The sequence below is a fragment of the Lethenteron reissneri genome, chromosome 10 (assembly GCF_015708825.2).
Source record: "Lethenteron reissneri isolate LAM-NWPU_2019-01 chromosome 10, ASM1570882v1, whole genome shotgun sequence".
Classification (NCBI taxonomy): Eukaryota; Metazoa; Chordata; class Hyperoartia; order Petromyzontiformes; family Petromyzontidae; genus Lethenteron; species Lethenteron reissneri.
Window position 1 is genome coordinate 12,290,080 of NC_083788.1, and position 13,607 is coordinate 12,303,686.

At 48.3% G+C, this 13,607-nt stretch overlaps 2 protein-coding genes across 2 annotated transcripts; both read left to right on the forward strand.

Annotated features, from left to right (window-relative positions):
- Window positions 1–1,806: 1,806 nt before the first annotated feature.
- On the forward strand, window positions 1,807–4,924 carry LOC133340671 (globin-1). The gene is made up of 3 exons (XM_061549067.1): window positions 1,807–2,001; window positions 3,224–3,455; window positions 4,631–4,924. Exons 1-3 carry the CDS (start codon window positions 1,880–1,882, stop codon window positions 4,727–4,729), a joined length of 453 nt encoding a protein of 150 aa, XP_061405051.1. The 5' UTR covers window positions 1,807–1,879; the 3' UTR covers window positions 4,730–4,924.
- A 4,154-nt stretch (window positions 4,925–9,078) lies between these two features.
- Window positions 9,079–12,525, forward strand: LOC133340662 (globin-1-like). The gene is made up of 3 exons (XM_061549060.1): window positions 9,079–9,283; window positions 10,112–10,343; window positions 12,299–12,525. Exons 1-3 carry the CDS (start codon window positions 9,162–9,164, stop codon window positions 12,419–12,421), a joined length of 477 nt encoding a protein of 158 aa, XP_061405044.1. The 5' UTR covers window positions 9,079–9,161; the 3' UTR covers window positions 12,422–12,525.
- Window positions 12,526–13,607: the final 1,082 nt, after the last annotated feature.

A 13,607-nucleotide genomic window follows, 5' to 3' on the forward strand; every position in this document is an offset into this window, starting at 1 on the left:
AGCCCACCGGTGTGTTGGAGAGTAAATCCACATCTACAATTTGAGTGGACATGAGCCAGAGGTCGCAACCGGGTACCCGATATCCGTACCCTACCCGATACCCGGGTACCCGTACCCGGCCAGGTACGGGTACACGTTTGCGACCCTGGTGCGGCCGGGTACGGGTAGGCCGTGAGTCACTGGTGAGTCACCGTTTGTCACTCATTTCGGGTAGGGTACGGGTACCCATTTGCGACCCTGGTGCGGCCGGGTACGGGTAAGGAATCAAAACCCGTTTGCGACCTCTGACATGAGCCCACACATCCCCAGAGCCACCGGGCAGGCTCCTCCGACAGCACGTGCAGGGCAACCAATCAGCAAAGCGCATGCCCCAACGCCACCGCACAACCGAAGACGATGGCGAGCCCACGTGTCTCCTGCTCCCCGCAGAGCGGTGCCAGGAAAGGTCAGCAGAGGGCACTTACTCTGCGTTTCATCGCGACCATCACCCTCTCCATCCGTGGCGAATGTAGCGTCCTCTCGTGGACTCGCAAGAAGATCGCGTGAACGCATTGCAAAATGAGAATGCGTTTAACACGTAGGATTTCGCGACGAATATTATTCATAATAACAAAGGTTTTTGGGTTAGGTCGCGTAAGTATGAATGTGTCGTAACCCTCCACCACCCGACACAGCCAGTAGGCCTCGACAAGGTAAGGTAATTTACCCTTTTTACCTTTTACCTTACCTGCTAAAGGGTCAAAGGTAGGGTAGAGTGATTGTATTGTGGTAAGGTAAAAGGTAGGGTAAAGGTAGGCTCGTTGTTTTTACACTTTTACCTTACCTGCTAAAGGGTCAAAGGTAGGGTAGAGTGATTGTATTGTGGTAAGGTAAAAGGTAGGGTAAAGGTAGGCTCGTTGTTTTTACACTTTTACCTTACCTTGCCGAGGCCTACAGCCAGTAAGGTTTGTCACGTAAACAACGCGCCAGTTGGTTACTACTTCAGCACACCAGCGTGTTGGAAAGTAAATCCACAACATTCACAATTTGAATACGACGTTTCGCTGGGATGTAATTCGCTGGGATGTAATTACCAGCGAGTATAAACAATTTTTTATATATGATACACAACTAGTAATCATACTTGTAGTTTAATAGACAATATAGCAATAATATACACTTTTCACACCGATGGTTTTACAAAATAAATGGGTAACTGAGCATCCTCTGAATAAGCACTGCACCGCGTTACGATCCACCATTTCACATCTCTTTGCTTCGATTTAAATAGTTTTGATTGACGTTTTTGGTTTTCAGGAACGCATCCTGGGCGTATACCGGGGTATGGCCGTATCACCATACATAAAACTAACGGATGACGATAAATGAATAAAAAATTTCAACAACTGGCAGCCAACATTAAACCCCATTTCTGTTATAACCAATAACAGACTTGGGTAGTTTTTTAGCAGAAAAAACAAACTGGGATGGGATTTTTTAATCGTCACGGACAAACTGAAATGTTGATATAGACAGTGAAAATTTATTGCAGTACGTATCATAGCAGAACATATGAAAAGTTGAAATTGGGTTATATGCACTCGTGCACATTTGAATATACTGTATTTACGACATACGCTTTGGCATCGGCTACAATTCTTTAAAAGTATTGGCGATTGTCCAGCTCTTTAGCCCGCCAAAAAAATGTCATCACACTTTCAATAGAACACTCTGTCCAGTTACAAATGTGCAATAATTTCACATTATCAACACCATGGCATTGTGCAAATGCTGAAATTTTTTTTATATATAAGGAGGTTCTCAAACGAGTAGCTCCATCACGACAACCTTCCTGCACAGGATCATCATCGCTGATAACCTCCAAAAGAAATCACCAACCATGCCGATCGTCGACTCTGGAAGTGTCCCGGCGCTGACGGCCGCTGAGAAGGCCACCATCCGCACCGCCTGGGCCCCCGTGTATGCCAAGTATCAGTCCACCGGCGTGGACATCCTGATCAAGTAAGGATCTCTTTCCACTTTGAGCAGTCAACGGCGCAACACAGACAGCCACACATTGAATGTCATGAATGGTTTTAACTCTTGTCATCCGTGTTGATGAATTCTTACCATCCACAATTTGTTTTCGTTATTTAGTGGACGACTTAACTTTATTATGGGACCTTTCTTGACAGTATCAAACTATAAGGACAGGCTTTGCCTTTTCTGGCAATAAAACAGTTTGTGTTAAGATGTTAAAACACCAAACAGAAACCTTTTGCAAGGAATCACGTCTGCATTAATCGCACACGGTCGTTGTGGTGAACATGCGAACAAAAAAAAGGTTTCTGTTACGTCTTTTAACATCTTAACACCTGTTTTATTGCCAGAAAGGGTAAAACCTATTCTTATATTACGACTTAACTTTTATTCATTTAAAGTTAAAGATTGTAGCTGCGGGGGAATGAAAACCACTGATTGCCATTCTGATGTGTTGCTTCTTTACGAAGGGCACTTGTATTATGATAATAAACATTTAGAACTTTTAGCAAGTTATCAATATTTATCTTTAAACAGTATTTGGCGATGCTGCTTTGGCAGTGATGCACAGCCACATTTAACAAAAAAACTCACATTTGTCAATAACATAAAACAGGTGACGTTTCGGGCAATGACCCTTCTGCATTGGACGTCAGTATTTATATTTGTTTGCATTATCACTACTATGCTGATTTATTTTTTCTTCAGCTACATAGCCAACATGTGGACACTGCTGTATTTTGTATGTATATATTTACATCGATCCTCTCTTTTGTTGACAAAGACTCGCACCAACGTAGCCATCCCCATGTTTGTTCTAACTCGGGCGCCACGGTGGCAAGATGTTAACTACCTCGCCTGGTATACAGGACGTCGTGCGCTCGATTCCGATCTCGACCTTGACGCCTGCATATTTGGAATTTGCATGTTCTTCCTGTGGTCGCGTCGATTTATCTTCGGGTCCTCCGGGTTTCCACCCCCCCCCCCCCCCACACACATTTAGAATCAACACGCGTTTAGGAGTATGAGGCTCCGATAAATTTCCACGTGACAAGCCACTTCGTTGTGATAGCTAGGTCGCTTATGAAAACCAGCTGTATAACTCAGAAACAAGTTTCGTTATTAGTTGAGTAACTCCCCCCTACGGGTCCGAGTAGCGGCTGAATTCAAATTCACAGACTCGTCTCTCCATCGTTCGCGACAGGTTCTTCACCAGCAACCCCGCCGCTCAGGAGTTCTTCCCCAAGTTCCAGGGGCTGACCTCTGCCGACCAGCTCAAGAAGTCCATGGACGTGCGCTGGCACGCCGAGAGGATCATCAACGCCGTCAACGACGCCGTGGTGGCCATGGACGACACCGAGAAGATGAGCCTGAAGCTCAAGGAGCTGAGCAGCAAGCACGCCAAGAGCTTCCAGGTCGACCCCCAGTACTTCAAGGTAACGGACGCAGGCACCACAACGGGGCAATTGCTGGCTGTGTGTGTGCGTGTGTGTGTGGGGAGCGGTGGTGTAGCGGTTAGCGCTACGCTGCTCTACGAACCAGGCTACCCGGGTTCGATTCCCGCTCACGGCCAACACCACGGTGACGATTATTTGAAACGGTCCTGGGCCTCCCCTAGGTCTACTCAGCCTCAAATGAGTACCTGGTGCGGTGTGTAAACATCGCCACTGGGGAGACAAAGGCGGCCGGGCGTGGTGCTGGAAACCCACCCCCACGTGTGCCGTTCTGGCCTTCATAGGTGCTCGCTAACAGCACTTGCCCCAACAGTCTGTTTAGCCTATACGGGGGATGTTTGTCTCATTTTTAAAACATTTAACTTCTTTCGCACCGTACGTAGCCAATCGTGCTAATCGGAGGTGCGGGTGTCTGCTGGCTATGGAGCGGTTGTTAGCCGATTTGGGGGTGGGGGGGGGCACGCGCTAGCGCTCTAATCCGAGTTGAGACGTTGCCCGTTAGGCCCGTAAATGATTCCACCGCCCCTTTGATATTCGATACATTTTGTACGATCATCTGCGTTCGAGAATTGTAATGTTGGTTCTCTCGTGGTGAATGTGAGTGGCCTCTCGTGCCAGCAGGCGTCAGGCCAAGCACGTTCGTGCAGAGTGCACGAATTTGAAAGAATTTCAATATTTTGAGCCCTACCGGTCCCGCCGTGCCATGTTAAAGTATTGTACAATGTATGCATGCTGAACTTCTTTCGCACCGTACGTTGCCAACCGTTCTAATGGGAGGTGTGCGTGCACAGGTATATTTTTATGTGACAAGCAGACACTGTGTGTACATAACATCGAAGCAGCTGTATGACAGCCAAATAATGACGGTGTTCATTGTGGTAATTTTTAGCCTCTGTCAATGCATTCCTGGATAAGCACCTCCCCATGCCGTGCCGGGTCTGGGGACCGACCACCACAGAGGCTATTGGATGGACCAAATGACCTCGATACACGCAGACAACGTCGCAAATATCACCGCGGCAAGAACGCCGAGACCATTGCAATGAGAAACGCACGCAGTGCCGCGCTCGTTGGCGGAGTCGATTTTGAGCCGGACATCGGCCAGGCAGCTCCTACCGAGCCCCAAGCAACTGTTGTTGTGTGCGATCTCTTCCCAGGTGCTGGCCGCGGTCATTGTCGAGACCGTCCTGCCAGGCGATGCCGGTCTTGAGAAGCTGATGAGCATGATCTGCATCAATCTCAGGTCCAGCTACTGAGCCCCAGCGTGCGCCGCCACTCCCGCGAGAACGCTCGCCGCTTACGCCTGCCGCGTGTGATTTTTGCACAAAAAAGCCCGTTTGCCATCAGGAATGAAGCGTCGTTCTAATGTCACGCGATGGCAATTCGGGCGGAATTCAAACCAACGTAACTTCCCCACCAATATGCAATAAAGCTTCCCTTGATGCAAGGCTTTCGAATGTTGTTTGCAATTTCTTTGAAAGGGTTTTGTTGGAATAAACGCAAATTGGTGTCCCGCGCCGCGTGCGTGCGTGCGTGCTGCCACGGTGGTGTCATGGTTGGCGCGCTGGACCTGCGATCCAGACGTCGTCGGTTCAGTGTCGCGGCACGGCGGCAGGAACCACTGCGTTTTCAAAATGTCACATTTTGGCAAACGAAAAACACATCCAGTTGCTACTTTGGCTCTAAATGGGAAGCGTTTTGAGTGCGACGTTTGCCAACGTGGGGGTTTTGAAAGAGATGTCATCTATCTGGCAGGGCCAATTAGAAAGCTGAAACGGCAAGGGCTGCTGTTGGTCAATATGTCTCCAGTGACCTCGACTGTTGTGACATTCCTAGAAACTGACAAAGAAATAAGAGCAAGTGCCAGCAATGACGTCGAGTTGTGCAACCCACGAGCTCCAGTTTTTGCGACAGGGAAGCGAGCTAGATCTGGGATTTGGGGGGGATAGGGACTGGTGGGTTTCGCCGGCGCTCAATTCGAGTGCCAGACAGGAGCGTGGAATCCCCTGGGTCTGGAGACGGCGCGACCATCGCACGCGTGTCACCTGGCTGCAACCGTGACCAACACAAACACGTGACATGACCTCCAAAATAAAATCTACCGAGTTCACCTTTAACTGTTCTTCCCCCTCCTCCTACAATGCCCGGTAAATTGACTCAATATCCGTGGACGCAGCCTTGATATTTAGTGCCGCGGTATATTCCCTAACCCGATGTCGGTTCGCCAGAACTTTGTCGGACGCATACTAATTGTACAAACGAGACAGACAATACTAATTAAACGGTGACCCCCCCCCCCCCCCAAATTGTGTAAAAATCGTGGCGTCCAGTCGCGTAGCGTAGTTGGCGTGGGTCCTGTCCAAACCCCGGCGTATGGGCCCCTATAGCCCACAGTTGCGTCGTCTGTACACGAGGTAGCTTTGCCGGATTCGTGGTGTCCCCAACGCCACCACGCCGGTGTGAATCGCTTCACGCCACGTGGCGACGCTACACGGAAGCCCTCGGTCCAATAGAGAGCAACCTCCTGGATCAGACCACGTGAATACAGGTTTCCCTCGCTCTCCGCGGGTTCGGTCCGTGCGACTTCGCGCTGTACACGCGGTTAACCGATTTATACCCACACTTCACTCGATTATGCGGTTTGAATTCACTCATATGCGGCTATGCGGTCGGACGTGGGACAACATTGTGTGTGTCCTGTGTGTGTACTTTGTGTATACTGTTTGTACTGTGTGCGCTCCTCGGGAGGTAGATTTCTCCTTGTGAGGTATCGCTCTGTGCGCCCTCTTTTTGAAACGCATCTACTACTACTGCGTAGACCGAGGGAAAGCTGTACACGAATAGGAAAATTAATGAGCAGCAGCGATGCACAAATAAAAAAAACACTCACCACGTCCCGAATTGTTAGTGCACACACATCACAAGCAGTGTTGAAAAAAATTCGAAAACTATCTATTTTACATTTGACCAGGCAAGGTCCACTGAGCTTTTTAGATCTTTTTCAGAATCGACGTGGCCACAAATGATAGCTCAACGAAGTGGCTTATCGTGTGAGATGTTATCTACCTCGCCTGGTATGCAGGAGGTCGTGGGTTCGATCCCAATCCCGACCCTGAAGCCTGTAAATTTGGAGTTTGCGCATTCTCCCCAGTGGTCGCGTGAATTTTTCTCCAGGTCCTCCGGGTTTTCCCTCCACATTTAGAAACAACACGCATTTAGAGTATTTGGCTGCTATACATTTCCACACGATAAGCCACTTGTTTGAGCAATCATTTGTGGCCAAGTCGCTTCCGAAAAATAGCTATATTGCTCGGTAAAATAAAAATAGTTTAGTTGAGATGTTTTGAGCAAAAACAGGAAACCTGTATCCGCATGACTAGCAAATAAAATAATAACACTACAGAAATGTGTAAAAAAACTACCTGCAAAATGTACAATGGAAATCCAGGAGGGAATACAAAATAACATTTTGCAGAACTCACGTGTGGCATTTATAGCAGCAAAGATGAAAGTTGCACCTCCTACTTTGAATTGATACGTCCATCCAAATATGGCATTTTCAAGTTCCAGTCAAAAAATGTCGTTACCACGACCATGATTTAAAGAGGAGTGTGTTTTGTATGTATGCTGAACTTCTTTCGCGTCGTACGTAGCCAAACGTGCTCATCGCAGTTTTAGTGCCAAGTGCATCATTACACTACGTCGCGATGGGGGCGCTGCTGCAATTTAAATCGCGCATCACACCTATATCGACGCAAATGCAAACAAAGTGTCCGTACGATTCCCAATAACTAAAACAGTAAGCATTACATGAAGGTTGCGTTTAATAATCCGGAATGGTAATGAACTGTGTTGGTGAAGCATACGCGTACAACCATTAGGAATATCGTCGGAGCCGAACAGCTCTGAGATATTAAACGTATTACTCAATTCCTCGAGAGTCAAAGATACTAATCAAATGCGTTGACTATTAGACTGCGATGCCGATGTTCTAAAGTTGACTTCATTTACGTATGACAGTATGCCCCCCAAGTCTTTCGCATGTATAACCCAAAATGAATAAACAATGGATCTCCCACAAAACAAAGCGACAAGAAAGCGACACGTAAAATATGAGCATTTGAAGTTGTGTTTAAAGGCTGCGCGAATCTCCACATTTTGTGAAGTTGTCTCGGAAGACGGAGAGAAAAAAGATCGTGTCACAGAGCCCTTCCTGTGAAGGTGGGACTCATCTCGAGACGGGTATCCCAATCAAACACACAATGCCCAAAATGTCATTAACTCAAGCAGGGTTGGATTCTGCATCGTGCTTGCATGGTTGTAATCACCAGTGAGGCCAAGTCTATTGTTGTACCGTACCACGTTCCAACGCCTATGCTGCCCGCCCCCACCAACCCGCACTGACAATAGTGGTCAAGAATGGTCAAGTAAAGTCCACGACCTGACACAATTGCTGCGTAGTAATCGTACACCTGTAGATTTTTGTAAATAAAACATAACTTTGTGTACGCAAATTTAATTCCTCTTTTCCAAACGAGCTGCCCCTTTGAGCACACCACATACAAACAATAAAATATCGTTCAGAGTTTGTGTCACAGCCAGGTGGATGCATGGCAAGAATTTCCCGCTTCAGCTATAAAAAGTCAATTGAAGTCGTACGTCATGGGTGATGCGTAGTGGACGTATGGAGGCCATTCTCTTAAATAACGGGTCTTCCCGTCGAAGTTAAGATTCATTCCACATTCTACGAGCATTCCCTGTGAACGAGCACGTGAGCATGCACGTGCATGGGAAAACGTCCACAGTCGCTGTACAATTCATCGCCACGGTGGCGAGGAGATGTTAACGACCTCGCATGGTGTACAGGAGGTCGTGGGTTCAATCCCGACCGTGACCCCTGCTGTACATTTGAAGTTTACGTGTCTCTCTCCCTGCCGTCGCGTGGATTTTTCTCCGGGTCCTCCGGGTTTTTCCTCCATCTTTAGAATAAACATCACGCGTTTAGAATATTTGGCTGCTATGAATGTCCACACGATACGCCACTTGGTCGAGCTATCATCTGTGATAGACAAATCGATGCTAAAAAAGAGCTAAGTAGCAGTTCAGTGGTCAATATAAAAAAAAAAATTTCAACAATTACCGTGCTGTTGGGCGTGTGTATGGATGTCAACCAGCAAACAATGGGACATTTATAATTCTTTGTACATTAGCAGTGGTCTTTGTGAGGGTCCCGGTGCTGGTGAATAAATGTTATTTGCTTTGGTATCAAGGGGGAAACTTAGACGGCAAAGCCATGAAGACGTGTCAGGTTGGACATGAGGATTTTTTTTTACTTTTGTTACAATTCAAAGTGGTCAGTCGCACTCTCTCGACAGAATTAAAGGGGGCCAAAGGTTATCGCTTCCAAAATCTGCCTCTGTGTTCAATGTGGAAACATCCTGAGTTTTATGCTGCCCGCTGTTGAATCTCGATCGATCGTTGTCAATCGATCGTTGCCAAACACAACTGCTCCATCGCCTTCATGCCCAACCTGACAAAACAGCTTAACCACGCTGAATTCCCAGCATTGGGCAAGAGGGCCTCCCGGCTCAACTATTTAAGGACCTCCATCTCTCTTCCGAACGTCACCTCAACGGACAACCACTTTGCTCTTGTGCCTCCTCCCGAAGCCGCCTCACCACCACCGCCATGCCTATTGTCGACTCCGGAAGCGCTGGGGCCCTCTCTGCCGCCGAGAAGGCGATCATCGCCGACAGCTGGAAGGTCGTCTACGCCGACTACGAGGCTGCGGGCAAGGCCATCCTCATCAAGTGAGTGACTCCCGAGAGAGATAGGCAGACGGGTGGGCTCAGGAGTCAAGAGTTTCTGAGCCAACAACGCCAAGATCCTGGGTTCGAATCCACGGCAGGCACACGCCTGATTACATCCACGCATGCGAGGGTGTGCAACAGTCGATCGCACGCAAAAGGGGCCAGGTGAATTCAGTCCACACTTTGCTGACTGAATTCTGCTGGAGAACGCCAGGGTTATGGTGCCTCCTCGATGTCCATTGGGACGGGAGCCTCGCAACATTTCGTGATTGATGTCCCACTCTGGGGCCGTTCTCTGACGCAGTGTGGTTGCACTTCTAGCCAAGTGTGCAGGACTATTTGTCGTCGTCTCTCATGGGATAACACCGATAGGACAATTGGAGTAACGTGTGGGGGGGGGGGGGGGGGGGAGCAACACATTCAGGCGAGTGGCTTCTGTTTTTTGGTAGAGGGCATGAGGCTCGATGGTGCTGATGCTTTCTGATGAGCAGTTTTTAAATTGGCATATGAATGTGTAATTCTCATCAGGCCCCATGGTGTAACGTTTTAGTCTCCGGCTCTAATGATCCATCTCAGTCTCTCTGGCCTTTCTATGCACGTGCTATGAAGAGGGACCATTGCCCAAAACTTTGCCTATTATATATTTTGAATTTAAAGGCCACAGTTTGTTTTTAAATTGACGAATGTATTAGGTTGTTTTGTTCATTGTGCGTGTGCACTACTGCCAACGCAGCAGCATCACCGTCTAAAAAAATCAAATAATAGTTTGCCATCACAAAAATATTTTTTTTTAATTCAAAACTAACTTCTGTTTTCCGCCACTGCCAGGTTCTTCACGTCCAACGCCGGCGTGCAGGACTTCTTCCCCAAGTTCAAGGGGCTCGACTCGGCCGAGCAGCTGAGCAAGTCGGCCGCCGTGCGCTGGCACGCCGAGAGGATCATCAACGCCGTCAACGACGCCGTGGTGGCCCTGGACGACCCCGAGAAGCTGAGCCTGAAGCTCAAGGCCCTGAGCAAGAAGCACGCCCAGGAGTTCAACGTGGACCCCCAGTACTTCAAGGTACTGGAGTAAAACTAAACAAAACATGACGCATACTTTTTGAGCAACCATAGTTGTTGTAAGCATTTTTATATATTTTTTATATTAAGCTTCTTTTATCCATGTCTTAAACGTGAACATTATTGCAAAAAGCAGTCTAAATTATCAGCCAAACTACCCCCGAAAATGCTGAAGTGGGGCGAAAGCCATTTGATAATTTATTTGAGAACTCAACATTACAACTTAAAACAAGAAGTGGTGTACAGCCTGCATCACATGAAACCCAGTCTCGTGAAAATATCTCGTTAAAATATTTTAACGTGCGGTGGCTGCGGGTGGCTCAGATGTCAGGGTGCAAAGCTGGCATGGCTGAATCCTGGGTTCGAAAACAGGATGCTAATCCTGGGTTCGAATCCAGGCTGTTAATCCTGGGTTCGAATACAGGATGCTCGGGTTCTCTAGTTAAGTTTTTTTTTTATTATCTGAAGAATATTGGCTTTAACTGTCATTAAAGGAGCACTACTGTGTTTCGCGGGGTCAATGGAGAAGTGCTGCCTCCGAGTGTACGGGTGAGAGGTCACTTAAAGGGATCTCAGTGGTAGCTCTTTGATACCCGTTTCCAAGGGCTACAATCCTCCAAAGAATGGTCACAATTCTCAAATCACTAAGTGGACCCACAACTGTTGGGGTTTCTGTATACTCCACATACTCAACCATCATGGTGACGGCAGGTCGTGGGTTCGATCCCCACCCTGACGCCTGCTGTATATTTGGAGTTTGCGTGTCTCTCTCTTCTCGTGGTCGCGTGGATTTTTCTCCGGGTCCTCCGGGTTTTCCCTCCACATTTAGAATCAACGTGCATTTAGAGCAATTGTCTGGTACACATTTCTACGTGATGAGTCCACTTCGTTGAGCTATCATTTGCAGGCAGGTCGCTTCTGAAAAAGAGCTACATAGCTCAGTGGGCTCTACCTGGTAAAATAAAAAAAATAGTTTACTCATGTTCTACAAACACACATGGATACACGTGCTGGGTGCTGGCACATGGCAACGTCACCTTCTGCTGGCAGACTATACCCAGTAATCTCTTCATTGTTCAGCCAGCAGTGATATAAACATGGGCATTTTCGTTATTTTCTATCATGTGTATCAGGCCTCCCCCTCCCCCCTCCCCCCTCCCTGTCCAAGACGTTGGCGTTGTGCAGTAGTTTGTTGCTTGCGCACAATCGCTTCCACGCCGTCGCCCACCCTTTTGGCCCAGCCCCCCCTCCCTCCCGATACGTTCCATTCATTGGCTACCACATTCTGATGAGCCCCCCCTCCTCCCCCCTCAACTCGCTTTTAAGGGATTACATCTTAAATCATTGCCTCACTTGATGCAGCTAATCTGGCTGTGACGGTCCCACCTGATGACGGAGACTTGTGTTGCCTCCGAAACGTCGTGATCTTTATTTTATTTTACTTTTTATTAATTTTGATGTTTTACCTACGTGACTTTACCGAAAAAACCTAAGAATATAGACTATACCCATTGTGCAAGCCACTGTTGTGTACACCTTGTGCCCTGTACGGACAGTTGTCACTTGGCGAGACTGCTGCGCGCAAACGGAATGGTTTCGATGAGATGTCACGTAAGGCGCTTTCAGATATTGAGGCGTTTAAGTGCCCTTTCCATGCAAATACTCACACTTAATTATGTTCTCGGCACAGTGCACAAACCGGTTCTCTACCAGCCTGCGCAGGCGTGTGAGGCTGGACTCAGCTTTACGGGCTATGGCTTTTCGTGCATTTTTATTTAATTGCAATCCACCAATTATCTGTCGACTCTTCAAAGAGAGCTGCACTCCAGGCCACCGCCCCAGCCCTGAACATCGGGGCCATAGGATCCAGGGACCGGGCAGACAGAGCGCCACGGGGGTGGGCGCTGCGGTGTTGCGATTCGGTGGTTTTCCTAACACCCGTGTCTCTCGCTGCAGGTGCTGTCTGCCAACGTGCTGGAGCAGGTGGCTGCTGCGAACGGGGGCCTCTCTGCCGAGGCTCAGGGAGCCTGGGAGAAGCTGCTGAGCCTCATCAGCATCCTGCTGAAGTCCCAGTACTAGGCGCGGAATCCCTCCCCCGAATCGGCAAAGGAAATGTGACACACCGATCGATGTACGTCGTGACGATGGGTGGTTTCTGGCAATAAAAGTATTGAAGCATCAAATACGTTGTCTTCTGTCTTTGTTTGATTAAAAGAAAGCGTTTTTTTGTTTACGCGTGGCACACTGCTGAGACGTGCAGTAGAGGGAGAATGAAGGAGCGGGCAAGACGCGAGGGACACGGAGCGGCGTCTGTTATCACAGGGGGCGGGGGAGAGGGGAGGGAATCGGAGTTAATCGATCAAACTTTATTGATTTGAATAAAACTTTATTTACATGGCACGATTCGTGCAAAAAACACATTCCTGCGGAGGGAGCTGGTGTAGGAACGTTGGGTTGCTCGGTCAATGGCCAGGGTCAACGGCGGCGTGGTGTATTCCGCAAATATGCCCGACTGTGAGGGCGGGTACAAGCCGGCGTTAGTAGGTTAAACGTTGAGTTTTATAAGGGCACCACGGGGTGACCAGCCCCTCCCCACTCAGCACCATCCCTCCCACCCAGCCCCACCCTCCCCACCAGCCCCTCCCCAACCAGCCCCACCCTCCCCACCCCTCCCACCCCCCACCCAGCCCGACCCTTCCCACCCAGCCCCTCCCCACCCAGCCCCACCCTCCCCACCCTCCCCTCCCCACCCAGCCCCTTCCTTCCCACCCAGCCCCTCCCTGCACAACGGACACAATAATCCCCTGTGGGCTGGTGTAACCAGGAGGTTCCTACCAGTAAAATGCAATACGTAGTGCTTTACAGGGATGAACAATAAAAGTGAAATTGTTGGCAAAATAAAATAAAGTCACGTGATTTACCGCAGGCTCGAGCTGATTTAGAGATATCGATGTCTTCGATTCGAATCATTGCTTCACTCAATACGTTGTATTTTAATTTGACAACAGTTGAGCTCGCCAGAACCTGCCAAGGCAGTGCTATTCGAGTATTGCTTCCACCATACGGGTTCTTTATCTAACGAGGAAGATCGTTTTTCAAAAAAACTATTCACACACGATGCACATCATTTAATCACACCATTGAAACATCACCACGTTTTAATTACATTGCACGTAATTTACACCCGAGACGTTTCAATATCAATTCTAATTATATATTTACAACGTAATGTCATCTTGATCGGAAGCTTTCGTGACTGCAGGAA